This window comes from Aulonocara sp. 'chitande type north' Nkhata Bay, linkage group LG11 (assembly GCF_057382095.1).
Source record: "Aulonocara sp. 'chitande type north' Nkhata Bay isolate Kocher_YH1m ecotype deep benthic linkage group LG11, A_spYH_male_GT1.1, whole genome shotgun sequence".
NCBI lineage: Eukaryota > Metazoa > Chordata > Actinopteri > Cichliformes > Cichlidae > Aulonocara > Aulonocara sp. 'chitande type north' Nkhata Bay.
In genome coordinates this window covers 20,653,391-20,667,495 of record NC_141354.1, presented here as the reverse complement: position 1 = coordinate 20,667,495, position 14,105 = coordinate 20,653,391, and the positions used below count along the sequence as shown (strand labels likewise).

Here is a 14,105-nt window from a genome sequence, read left to right as displayed (position 1 = left end):
TAAGTTTCAAATTATATAACAATCTTTTATTCAGTTAATATTGTTTTTCTCATTCACAAAGGCAATGAATTAAAATCTGCTGGGGAAAGTCCAACTAGTTCTTACACATTTTTTGTTAGTCTGAAAACAATTAAGTATGAATCGACTGTAGTATAGAAATCGTGCTTTATAAACAACAAAGGGGTTTTCTTTTTAATCAAATTGTTTTGGGGGGTTTTGTGATACACCTTGCTAAAACCCAAAGTTTCAGCAACCCACCACATATTTATGATTTTTAGTAGTAGCAGCAAGGAAATCCTCAGTGCATTATATACAGTCATTCCAGTATAATCAGTGTGTTTTACTTTTATAATGACAGCACACACTACAGTAGAGAGCTTGTACATAATTTGCTTGTACACAATTTTGTATCGGTGTGATGTATGAATATATACTAGAGGGATTTCTGCTACCACATATTTATGATTTGACTCAATAGGAGTTGTATACCTGGTAGGTCACCACATTAGTTAGAAAACCACAACATTTTCATAGATTTACATTTGAAAGAAATAAGCTAAATAAGTCTCAAGTTGACTCCATGAATGTGAAATGAAGAAAAATAATAAATGAACTGCAACCATGTTTTGAATCTCCTACAACATTTTTACAAAACTCTCTAAGCTGCAACTTATTGAAATATGACATCAAGAGAACAGTAGGATGAAGTTTGAAGCCACAAACGTTGAAATCTTTACAATAGACTGCTTCTACATACAGTCATATATACAGTATATACATGTCCATATGTATACATGTATACATGCATATGGTAACCATAGCATTCAATTATAGAATCATTTTTACAAAGAAATGTTTCAAATGAATGAGAAATTGGTTGTAATAGAATTGAATATATGGAGAACAAATTAAATGGCTTTATTATTACTGTTACACAGGCCAACTAGATACAAGATCAAGAACAGAGCCTTTAAAATTCAGAGTAAGTGTGAACACAACACGAGTTTTCTTATGTTGTTGTGTTTTTTCTGGAATTTGTATTTAGAGCTTGTTTCTGTGCTGCCATGATTAGTGTCTCTGTGCTGTTTTTCAGTCCAGCTTTGTCCAGGCACTGGTAGGATTTCTGGATGTCAGCCATTTCCTCTATCCGCCAGTGGTACTTACCGTGCAGGGGCCTGTCCTTCCATGATGGCTCCTCCAGTTGCTACTCTACTTTACTGGGTTTCTGTTGCCTGAGGTATTCACTGAGTACGTGGATGAGAAAACTCTTCATTGTCTCATCCTGGACAGTGGTTCTGAAACTCACCAGTACCGGGCATCATTCCTTACACTTAGCGTACTCAGTCTCAGGGTGCTGGACTGGGGTGATACCTTCCGTGCTTAGTCAGGAGCGTCTTTGTCTTGATGTTACTGGCTTCCATCTCCTTCTTTAGGCAGCTTATTATCCCAGCAGGGTACCTGATCACTGGCAGGCCGTAGCTGTTGATAGCCCAGATCTTGTTCCTAATATTCAGCTGACTCCTTAGGACTTGCCTGACCCTCTGCAGGTACTTGGGGGTTGCAGCTTTCTTAGTGGCCTCTTCATGGTTCCTATTCACCTGGGTTCAGGCCTATGCAGAACAGCAGCGGGGAAAGCTCATCTCCTTGGTAGATCCCGCACTTGATGGTGTCTTGTGCAATAGGCTTGAAGTTGGCCTCCAGTGTTGTTTGCCACATCCCCATCAAATTCTTGATGAAGGCTCTCAGGGTCCTGTTGATCTTGTATTGTTCTAGGCATTCCACGACTCAAATGTGGGTCGTTGAGTTATAGGCCTTCTCAATCTGGGCAGTGCACAGGTTGGTCAGTCTGGTCTTGCAGTCTTGGGTGACTGTTCTGTCTACCAGGAACTGGTGTTTTGCTCCTCTGGTATTCCTGCCAACTCCTTTCTGTGCCCCACTCGTGCATTGAGTCATGTGCCTATTCATCTTAGCGCTGTGATGCCTGATAGGGGCTTCCATGTGGTACTGGGGCAGGTTATAGGCCGGTAGTTGGATGGAACCAGTCCCTTCTGGGGGTTCTTGGGGATCAGGACTGAGCAGTTAGCCATTCTGGGTGTGTTTCATCCATTAGCAGCCTGCTCATTTGTGCTACCAGATGCTCATGGAGTGCAGTCAGTTTCCTCAGCCAGTAAACGTTAATTATGTTGAGGCTTGTGGTGTCCAACTTGTCCATAATGGAGAACCTTTTTTGCCACTGTGATGGTTGCTGGACCCTGTTTAGGGAGGTCTGTCTGATCTGCTCTTAGATTCACTAGCCACTGTTATGTGTTGCAGCCTTCTCCCATATGCTCTTCCAGTATTGCGCCATCTCCAGACACAAAAGTTTGGACACACCTTCTTATTTAATGTTTTTCTTAATTTTTACTACTTTCTACTAGAGATGGCATGATAACAATACCACTTTTTTATGTCCGATACCGATACCAATATCATACATTTGGATGTCTGCCAATACCGATATGAATCAGATATAGTGTATTTTATAATCAATAAAACTGTCTTTTTTAATATCTTGCTGCATTTTGTAAAAGTTCTGTCATGGCAAATGGGATGAGCCGTGAGGAGAAAATAAATGAGGCAGGCACTTGCTGAGATGTGAAGGTGGTTTATTGTAAAATAAAGCACAAGGTGAAAAATGGCAAAATGGAACTAAAGATAATCTAAGCTGGGAAAAACTAAACTACTAAACAGCAAATATGAACACGAACATGAAGGAGGGTGAGCAGAGGCATATGAAGGTGGATGGCAGGGAAAACACACGGAGAATACACAGTTAAATCACAGATAGACCAGCGACTAGTACACAAGTAGAAACAACTTAAATACACACAGGAGAACACAGGGAGATTACACACAGGTGGGGAACACAGAAGGAAGTAACTGACAAGACGAGACAGGAGAAGCAAAACTGAATACACTCACATGACACACAGAACTTCACTGTAAAACAGGAAACAAGAAACAGAAAAAAGGACGCTGACTTGACGCTGAACTAAACCGTTAAACAGAATAAACTGAAACATAGAAAATAATATTCAAAACAGGATAACAAAAGAATCAGAACATAAATCATAATACAGAAGAATACCAAAACATAAGAAACTGAAAATGCTGGGTCAAAATGAACCACAACCCTGACAAGTTCATACTCAAATTTTAAAAAACAAAACACTACTGCTATTCTGGTATACCTGTATGCTAAAAATACACTGCACACAAAATATTTCATAGTTCAGCAATACTGATCAATCTAATAAACCTTTTTCCCAAAGGAAAAAATAAGTTAAATACCAGCTTACCTCTGGCGTCCAGGGCATAATTGGCCGCTTTTGACGACTTTTGATTTTACCTCTATGTTTCACCTTCAAAAACTGTTTATGTTGCCTTATTTGGTATCATTATTTTCAGCACAACCTCTAAGATCTGAAATGTGAGTTATTTTTTCGTTTTGACATACTATATTTACACAATTAAAATGTAAATTTAGACAAAAAATTAAAATCCAAGTAGAAAACAAGTTATATTTTTTGCAGTAAAAACCACAAACATGTTTAACGAAGCATTTTCATAACTTATAATGCAAATAGAAATTGTACATTTCTAAAAAGTTATGCACACGTTTTACAAACAACAAAGTTATATGGAACTATTTACCTAAAAATGCAGCCAAGGCCTCAGGCGTTTTTTATATAACCATTTAAATCTATTTACAGAACAATCAGGTGTTCTGCATCAAATAAGAAGGCACAAAAATTACTTGTGCCACTCCAAAAAAAATGTTTCTGTCCACTATAAGACAGAGGAGAACACCACTGGCCTAAACCCTGCAGGTCTGTCAACAGGAGCTGTATCAGTCCAGTTTTACATGTGGAGACAGCATTTACACTGGAATTTGCCTTTAGTGGCTTTTTTTGGAGCAAATGTGACATCCATCAGTGTAACTGACACACAAAACAAAACAATGACTACACCACACACTAACTATAGCCTCGCTAAATGTCACTAATGTCTCACAAAAACTCGCTTTCACTCTTTCTTTCTTTCTTTCTTTCGCTCGCCCGCTTTCTCTCGTGGCATCTGCTGCAGTCGTTTTGCTGCTTGTTTCCTCTTTGTGGTGCAAAGTGGGCGATAAACAAACAAGAGAGACGGACTTGTGACAGAAAAGCTGATCATTGATCATTTTCATGACTGAAGTAGCAGCAGGAGAGAGAGAGGCAGTCGCTCCATATATCGGTTGTTAAGCTTAACATGGAAATGCTTTACAAACATTCAGAGATGAACTTACACACTTGCTTTACTTCTCAGGGATAGCTATCTCGGAGATGAAATGCCGGTTTGGAAGCACGTAGCGAGGCTCCAAGTGCTCAACCAGACCGCTGACAGGCCTCGCACGCCACAGCCGCTCTATCACGTGACGCATACTGCTCCGACGTGCTACGGTTATGAGCTGAGTTACGCCATGTCACAAGTTTTGTGAGGTGCTTTCCTGATATTTAATTAATCGGATTACATGTTTTATTTCTCTCCAATATCCGATCCAGTAATTTAGGTCATTATCGGACCGATACCGATACGTAAAATCTGATCGGTCCATCCCTACTTTCTACATTGTAGATGCATACTAAAGATATCAAATACATGAAGCAAGGTATATGGAATTATAGAAAAGATATCCATCCATCCACCCATGCATACATTTTCTTGTGCTTATCCTTGTTATGATTGGGGGGGGGGGGGGGAGCAAAGGGTGGCTATTTTGAAGAATAAAACATGTTTTGAATAATTTCACACTTTTTTGTTTACTAGATAATTCCATATGTGTTCATTCATAGTTTTGTTAAAAACCTAATAATAGTTCAAAACCTGCTAACACTAGCAGCACGCTAGTGTTAGCAGGTTTTGAACTATTATTAGGTTTGTGCTCACATTGGCTCAGCTTGTATTCAGCAGTTTCAGTCTAAAGCACAAGACAGCTAAGGCTGATGGTAATTTAAGTATTTTGGTAGGTAATTGTACCAGTTAATAATTTGCATAAGGACATATCTCCATATTTCATCATCCCTTCTTTTTCATTTTAGCATTTTTAGATGTACACATGTATATGTATACATATAACCACTAGCACTGCTGTTATATTTATTATGGATGTTGCTGCTATTTTGTTTTCCACACGGTCATCCAAATGTTAAAACTCTGGTCTCTGGCTCTGTCTTCTCTCCCACTGTGACAGCACGTGTCCTGTTTATCAAACATTATCTCATACCTGCATTTGTATTTACGCTGTGCTTCTTTCTTCACTTGTAATTAGTGTGCTACAGGATAGGACTGGCTTTGCTTGGGGCCATGAATCAGATTCAGGAAGGTGTGGAACAGGTTTAAAGAGCGCTAACAATGTCAACTCGTGTTCAGACCTGACAGAGCTGCGTTCCCTCAACAGCATAAAGGTAGGAAGAGAATCTTTTGTGGTTTAGAGATTCAAGAACAAAAAGGATCAAAGATTATATATATTTTAGCTTTGAGTGGTTTTAAATTTAAGTACAATTAAGTAATTGAAAAGTGTGTTTACTGAGGAGCTTCTCATGTATGTTTGTAAAACCTTGAGTTTGTCTTAAGTGAAAATGATTTGCTATACTGTGATCAACTTTAGTCATTCAGATACTGTGACTGCAAATGTTCTTGATAATAAGGACTATTTTGAAAGTTAAAAACTGCCTTCTTCAATCTCTTCTCTTGTGAACTGACCAGTCTGTCAACATTTCCTTCCTGTTTTGACTACACAGCTCTCTGGCTCTTTGAAAACCTGTTGTATAATCCTGACATCAAGTCACTCTGCTGTCAGAATATTTGAAATGATAAGTGTGGTTGTAGATCAGGGTCCTGGTGTCTTTATTTATACAACAGCTTCAGTTACAGCTGAGTTACTGAGAACAGCCTGCCTGAACTTTACTATTCAGGTGCTCACTGCCCAAACTGTATTTCTAATTAAATAAATTAATTATAATTTGAGGGAAACAAAATGGTAGTTCAGTGAGATTATCAGTCTGTGGAACATTTTCATTCTTCTTAAGAATTTTCCGGTAAGGAATCTCAAGAGTGGTAACGCCCTTCCAGGGAATATTTTTTTTAACTGAAGTTTATGTCTGACAGTCTGCTGACACCAATGAATGTTAGGTTGAAAGGTGAGTGAGAGCAGTTTTTCAGTCTCAGTTTGTTTGTGATTACGTTCAATATCTCAGTGAGATCTGAAAAAGGTAAACACATTTTATTTGCTGTAAGTTAAAATGGCAATACGCTAAACATAAATATAGTCAGTGCTGTTTAAATCACCTGAGTTTATTTGCTTTTTACTTTTACTTTTATTTATCAAGCAATATCTCTAGATATTTACATAGTTACTGCTATGTTAGCTACTAATATTTTATATTTAATCTTGATCATTAAGGATACTCACAATGTGGTTTAAGAAGCATATTAATCATATTTAATAATAATAAGTCATATTTTATAGTCCGTAAAATAACCTTGCTGTCCTGAATTGCTTTACTGAATTGTTGTTTTATCAATGTCTAAAGTGGAAAGTACCAAAAGTCACAGCAGCTAGTACCAGAAACAGAACAGAGTGATTTCAAGATCATCAAAAGCACTGAAAGTACAGGGTATTACTCACAATCGTTCTCCACCAAACATAAATATTTACTGGCTTGTATTACAATTACTCACGCTTATATCATATAACTAAACGTAGTTGTCACCAAACCTGAATATACTACAGAATATACTCCTTGTTATCAATTCTATCATTCTTTGTTTTGTGAGTAAAATGACCCTCCCCTCACTCTAAGGCTCTCACAGCATCTCCTAGATGGCGTACTCCACCAGCACCCTTGCAGAGGGCTGTTTTGGGAAAGTGTACAAGGAGAAGTACAATGATACCTGGGCTGCTATTAAGAAAGTTCCTCAGCATCTCATCAGCTGGAAGGATCTGGAGAGAGAGAGTGAAGTGTACAAGTAAGCATATTAAGCATGGTTAATATTTTCAAAGACAAAAACAGCAATATGACATTATTACAAAACATAGTTGTATAAAATATATGGCAGACAGTGTAATTGCTGACAGACATTTAATACTTTTTTGCTTGCTTTTAACTAAATGTAACTGTTTATATGCTTTTTATTGCTAAACAGAGAAAACTATCATTCTGCATGTTTTTTATAGGCAAAAAGCATGTTCTTTATGCATTAACAGTCACATCACTGATAATTGATTTAAAGCTGGTTACATGGGTCCCCAGTAAGTATTTATTTCATACCTTCTATTTACTACATATTAGCATTGTCATTTCTGGGCTATAACCAAAGAGCATCATGGTGTAAACCATAATATAAAAAAATGTGAATTGCACAAACACCTACTGGCCAAGACTTGTCAGCCTTCTACACTCAGAACTGCCTTAAACTCTCTCCACAAAGTGCTTGAAACATTGCTCAGAGATTTTTGTTGATATTGGCATCATAGCTTCACACATGTGCTGCAGATCTGTACTTGTATGATCAAAATCTCCTTTTGCACCACAACCTTGAGGTGCTTTGAGAAAAAAACCGAGTTCTGGTCATTCTTTAGATCATTATAAAGGTATCTATCTATCTATCTATCTATCTATCTATCTATCTATCTATCTATCTATCTATCTATCTATTAGGGGTGCAACGATACACAAAATTCACGGTTCGGTTCGATACTTTGGTGTCACGGTTCGATATTTTTTCGATACAAAAAAAATGTTGATGCCTTTTTAATTTGTCATTTATTAAAATTATAAATATATATTTTAACTCAAAAGTACAGTTTTTAAATTTAACCCTAACCCTTGTGCGTGTTTTTTATTTTGACAGCGAATGCGCACCTGCGGACCACTTACCAGCCCTGGTTATTTAGCTCGTCATATTGCAGCCACAGAAATTCTTTTGTCCATGAAACCATAAAGCTGCACTTTCTTTTTGCCTTATAGTCTGATTTGTCATAACTTTTCCGTTTTGTGGTAAGCTTTTCTTTGGCTGTCACTTCTTCACCCTGACCTGTCTTATTTGGCTCAGCAGAACTAAAATATATATACTGCTGCTTTTACACACGCACTCACATAAGCTCAGCGATTCTCTGCGCGATCAACCTCTCACATGTTTAAGCTGCGGGAGATTTCACTTGTCATGTTTGCATAGTAAGCTAACGATTAATAAGATGATGTCAGAGGAATTGGTGCACAAATTATCATCACTCACAGATCAGTGCTGTCGCTCTCTATACACAGTTCGCGCGATTGCAAAGTGAAAGCAAAAAAACAAGCGCAAATTCAAACGCGATTTCAATATGTCACATATTGACAGTTTCTCACCGATGCCAATGACATAATTACCCAGCTACATTTCTGAAAGAATGCAAAAGCATTGACATATATTATTCCTTCCTACAATAGCCCGACGGGCAGGGCAGAGATAGATTTTGGTAGCCCGACTGAAAAAATCGCTAGCCCCGGGACGTCGGGCTAGCAATATTGCGAGCCCTGTATCTGATTGAGGAATCACTCATCTTTGGAAAAGAGAGTTTATTACAGAGAAATGTCTCTTTCCAAAATAAAAGCTATACTATCCGCTTCTTCTGGGCTATATTCTCAGCAGCATATTAAACATATAAGGAGAATCATGTGCTAACAGCTGTCTAAATGACTCGGCTACAGTTAGTAGCATGGTTGCTTGTTTTTTTTCTGCTTCCACTTGTCTTTGCACTAGGATGATGTCGGCGTAAATGTGCAGTCATATTCGTTGTGTTCCCACTAGTGCTTTCAGGTTAATCTCGTTGAAATTACCTTAAAGCCACAACACGGCAAATCTCCGTTAACGAGCTACCGCCGATCGCCCCGTGCATGGGGCTAGACGGCCAACACGTTAACGAGCTAACTGCGCTAACACACTAGCTCCCACCCATGTAATTGAGCATTGCATGGCACATCCAACATACTGTTTTACTTTAGTCCATGACTCGCTTACCTTCAGGGTCATACGTCACATGAAAACCAAAATAATTCCAAACGCCAGATCTGAATGAGGGTGGGGGAGGTCCATGTTGCAAGGAGAGCTTAACTTCTGTCTCGCTAGCTTGCCCTGCGCTCTTCCTTCTGACGATGCTGTCTGTGTTGAGCGCTCAGTGAATCTGCGTTCGACTACTCCGCCTAGGCTGCACTGTCGAGCCTAGGCGGAGCAGTCGAACGCAGATTCACTGAGCGCTCAACACAGACAGCATCGTCAGAAGGAAAGTTGATAAAATAAATTACAAATTTTGTATTGTTCGATACATATGCGTACCGAACCGAAAGCACTGTATCGAACGGTTCAATATCGATATGAATATCGTTGCACCCCTACTAACTATCTATCTATCTATCTATCTATCTATCTATCTATCTATCTATCTATCTATCTATCTATCTATCTATCTATCTATCTATCTATCTATCTATCTATCTATCTATCTATCTATCTACCTACCTACCTACCTACCTACCTAGGCAGTATTATGAGGTTTGTTCTTGTTACTGTAAAAGGGAGTTTTCCCTTCCCACTCTTGCCAGGTACTTATTCAAAGCAAGCTCATGGTTTGAATTTCTGTTGCCTACCTGCCAGCTTGAACCATTTTCCTTAGGCCTCTGATATCAACAAGGCATTTAAAGAAGGGGTAGATCAGCAGTTTCTGAAACACTGCCATCAACCAACCACCCCATTTTCAAATGTACTTTAATCAACTTTCTTCTCTATTCTGATGCTCTGTTTTATCTTCATCAGGTGGTCTTGACTATGTGTTAATTAACTGCTAAAAAATTAAAGTAATACTATTTAATAAGAGTACAGCATAAAGTCAATTAAACGTCTGGGGTATTGATATGGCCAGTTAAGTAGCAGAGGTTGTTGTTAATCAGTTTCAGCTGCTGTAGTATTAATGACATTAACAACAGCTTTACTAGAGGAGCAACAATGAGATAACACCCAAATCAGGAGTGGTTTTACAGGTGGAAGACACTGACATCTTTTTCCTCTTTAGCATTATTGACCAATTTTTCTTTCACAAGTTTTGCATTTAGCTAGGGTCAGTGTCACTACTGGTAGCATGAGCACTGCCAGAGTCCTACAAAATGATCTTCAGCAGGCCACTGATGTGAATGTCTCTGATTAATCAATCTGATCAATACAACTAGAAAAAGACTTCATGAGAGTGGCCTGAAGGCCTGACTCATCTAGTGGCCTCTGAATCAAAACCTGAATGTTTGCACATAATTCCCTCACCTGATGCTAGATGATCCAGGTGGTTTTGAATGTTTTAGAAAAAGAAAACGCCCAGTTTATTTTGTTTTGATTTTGTCAAAATCTTCTTTTCTCCATGACTTGTTACCACTGATCTGCAGCAAGTCAAAACATCCCAACATAGTGAGGCTTCTGGGCAAAATAATTCTTAAAGATGGAAAATGGATCATTCCACTAGAGTTTGTCTTCGGAGAGGACTTGGAGACCACCATCTTCAAGGCGTCAAAGTCTAAAATATCGGTGAGGTTACTAGAAAAAAGACAAAAGAAATGAAAGTTGAAATTAAGAAAAATTGTTTGCATGGTTTGCAGGTCACCACTGCCTTTTGACTCACTCCTTTGCTTTGCTGTGTGTTTTGTGTAGGGTATAAACCAAGAACAATTGCTGTTGTAATATTACCTATTATCTTCTGTTGTGTAACATTTTATGTATTTTAGCATGCAATTGCCTAATTTATTTCACACTTTAATAAGTAGTTTAAAGATTTCCAACTCAGGTAAGCATGAAAGTCAATGTGACCCTGGTCGTCCTAAAATTGGTCTCATATTTATTTTTACCACACAGATGACTCCAGCTAATAAAGGCACAATCATTGTCGGCATGTGTGAAGGGCTGCTTCATCTACACTCCAGAGACATTGTCCATCAAGATCTCAAGCCTGAAAACATTATGGTGAGTGGAAATTTAGATTTCTTTTATCACAATGTTTCTTTTTAACATGCAGATTTGAGCATATGTCGACTCTGAATAAGTCTTATCCCTCTGGTAGGTAAAGAAGTTTTTGTCATTTGTTTGTTTTTTTCTTTTTTATTTGCAATGTCAAAGTCAACTTACGCAAGCTTTGGTTGTCTCAGAGATTAAGTAATGTAGGGCAAAGCACATGCGTCTGTCACAGTGAAACTACGAATGGCTCGTTACGCATATACTTGTCTCAAAACTTTAAAGACATACGTGTGGCTGGTATCATAAAACTGATCATGGCAAAAAAACACCATCCCATATTCTTTGTCGCTTTTCAAAATCACAAGATTACAAAATGCTTTAACAACAAAACAAGAATCTGAAAAGACAGTCAGCTAAAGATCAACAGAACCAGATAAAAAAAATAAAAAAAATCAATAAATAGAAAAGCTGGTAATTCTGTGCAGACTCTTCAGAGAAACTATCTCTGAGCAGAAGCTGGTTGCACATTATCCACCGTATAAAGCTGTATGAGGTGTATTTTTTTTAGTCAATATTTAATGTTTGCTGAACAATGTTTGTTCTTTAGGTGGAGCATAACACGAACAGAGCAGTAATTATTGATCTGGGACTGGCCAAGTTCTTCAGACGTGGTCTAAACTCTGCAGTGGACATGGGGAACGAGGCTTACTCGGCTCCTGAGGTGCTGCAGAGGGGTAGCCAGAGAGATCAGCGTTCAGACGTCTGGGCCATGGGAAAAATCATAGCTGAGCTCTGTGCCCGGATTCGTCTGTACACACCCAGCGTCTGTCCTGACAAAATCAAGGATGTTTTAAAGGACCAACCATACTGCCCTGCTGTGTGTAGGATGGTGGACCAGAATCCATCTCTGAGGGCCTCTATGGGCGGGGTCATTAGTGATATTCGAAGAGCTGCAGGAATGGGCATTGTCACCAACACACCCATTCAAAAAGATCATCTTAAACCACCTACACCTCACTTTAATGCCAGAAACCAGTCCCCATCACCTCCGAACAGAGATGCACATCTGCCAATCAGGGACCCATCACCAATCAATCAAGCTGCATCTCCGCTAATCAGGGACTTATCGCCGATAAACCGAGGTGTTTCTCCACTTAACAGGGATCCATCACCGTTAAACAAGTTTGACATACATCAGTCACCTATGAATAAGCCTACAGGGCGGATATTTGAACGTTCTCCTAGACCAGAGATAAAACCTTTGCCTCGGACTGGAGTGCACCTTCCTCCTTCCCCACAGAGGCAAGAGGACAAGAACAAAAATCACGATCTGGTGCCGAAAGGTGGATCAGAACTTGCACAGGACCTCAGGAAAATGAAGTTGTTACACGAAGCTGCCAAGGATCTTCCCTGCAACCTGCCAACGACAGGGAGGGTGGTGGTGCGGCGTTTTGAGGAGAAAAACGGGGAAATGGGTTCATGGGAGCAGACCGAGGTGGTGACTCGTGATGGAAAGATAGTCAAGTTTGATGATGTCAAGTTTAACAGCAAATGAGAGTATCTGGGAGAGTTACAAAATAGTTGTATGTTCACTCAGCTTAAAGAGTAGACTGAGTTTAGGTACAGTAGACATTGCATGGAATGTAACAGGATATAAATTTTTTTTAAGGAATTGATTAGTTTTGAGTTATTTCCAAATTAAAACTTTCCATTAGCGTATGCTTAGTTCCAAATTTATTTTTAAAAATATCAATTTCAAGTGCAAACCTAGATGTTGTGGATTTTGGTATGCATTATGCTCACTGTAAGCTCTGTGAGTGGGACTTGTAATGAGATTATCTCCAGTTGAAAAACTGATAGTTATATATATTTTCTGTTGGCTAAAATGTGCAATGGTGATTACATATGAAATGTGTTTTGATAGTTTTGGTTAAATAAATGACTGTGAGAAATTAAGGGCAGGGAATGTGGGTGTGGTATACAGAATGGGTCTGTGGTGTATTGTCTGCTTAATATGTCTGCTGTTTTTTTAACTAGTGATCTAATCTTTAAGCTGTACTGTGCATCAGAGTCTCCTGTGTCTGATAGTCGTTTTTTTTAATGACTGTAAAGTAAGACAAATAAATCCAGCAATCTTTATCTTTGAGTTGCTGGAACCAACAAGTGATTTGTTGCTGGGTTGATTTGATGCTATTGTGTGGCAGAAGTTCTTGCTACACTGCTCTTTACACTTCAAAGTGAACAAAGGTGATGTGTTAGTCCACACCCCATTTACAAGAACAAGAAGAACCTGTTTTATTTTTTTTGTAATTACTCTTGCAGTAATAAAGTACATCTTCCAATCTCATGTAGTTGTACACATCAGCATTAAAGTTGCTTTTATGGTTTATATGTGCTCTTAGCAGTCTGTGTGGATTTTTTTTCACGGCCTGAAGGGGAAAGCTCTGAGTTGAGACTGATTTACTGTCACTGGTGGGACCATTTCACATTTGGCTTCCTCCTTGAAACCGTGTCACTGTTTAGATGACCACCTGTAAAGGATCAGTGATTTGAGGTTTCTACATGAATATAAACTTAGGTCAACAACTGCCATTTGGTTTCAGTTGTTTCTACATCTGTTAACACTGCAGTCCATCTTAGCCACATGGATCAAGGAAGTGGGTTGTGTGGTTTCCTTGTAAAGCTGAGCAACTGACAACTTTTATTTATGTAGAATGTCATGTGAATTAGCAATGCTTCGTAAAGAATTACACAAGTGGTATTAAGTCCTGGTTCTGTAAGTCGTGTGTTTTTAAATATGGCATTAAATGCATATTTGTATTGTTGCCTCTTAGCTCCATTTGAGATAATGATGTGGTGCAAGATGTGGGTGAGTTAAACAAAGTTAGGTTTGGTATTATTATCACATTTATTATAATTTTAAGATTTTCTGTTATCTCACTTCAAATGTAATTTTTTTCACAAGCACACCACAGACTGGATTAGTATGGACATGCACTCTGTATCGGTGACTGCTTTTGGCAGCCACATGAGGTTATAGTATGCCCTCTTTT

The 14,105-nt window shown here is 38.6% G+C and overlaps 1 protein-coding gene across 3 annotated transcripts; it reads left to right on the top strand.

The window, feature by feature from the left end:
- The first annotated feature begins 4,501 nt into the window (after positions 1-4,501).
- LOC147318863 (uncharacterized) lies at positions 4,502-13,449 on the top strand. 3 transcript variants are annotated; one of them, XM_086311012.1, is made up of 6 exons: positions 4,502-4,517; positions 5,348-5,483; positions 6,892-7,047; positions 10,491-10,629; positions 10,954-11,061; positions 11,660-13,449. In XM_086311012.1, the coding sequence occupies exons 3-6, from the start codon at positions 6,902-6,904 to the stop codon at positions 12,605-12,607; spliced, it is 1,341 nt and encodes a 446-aa protein (XP_086167138.1). In that variant the 5' UTR covers positions 4,502-4,517; positions 5,348-5,483; positions 6,892-6,901; the 3' UTR covers positions 12,608-13,449. The 3 variants fall into 3 exon arrangements, with proteins under 3 accessions (XP_086167138.1, XP_086167137.1, XP_086167141.1); XM_086311011.1 differs by lacking the exon at positions 4,502-4,517 and having other exon boundaries at positions 6,882-7,047; XM_086311015.1 differs by lacking the exons at positions 4,502-4,517; positions 5,348-5,483 and adding an exon at positions 6,270-6,290.
- Positions 13,450-14,105: the final 656 nt, after the last annotated feature.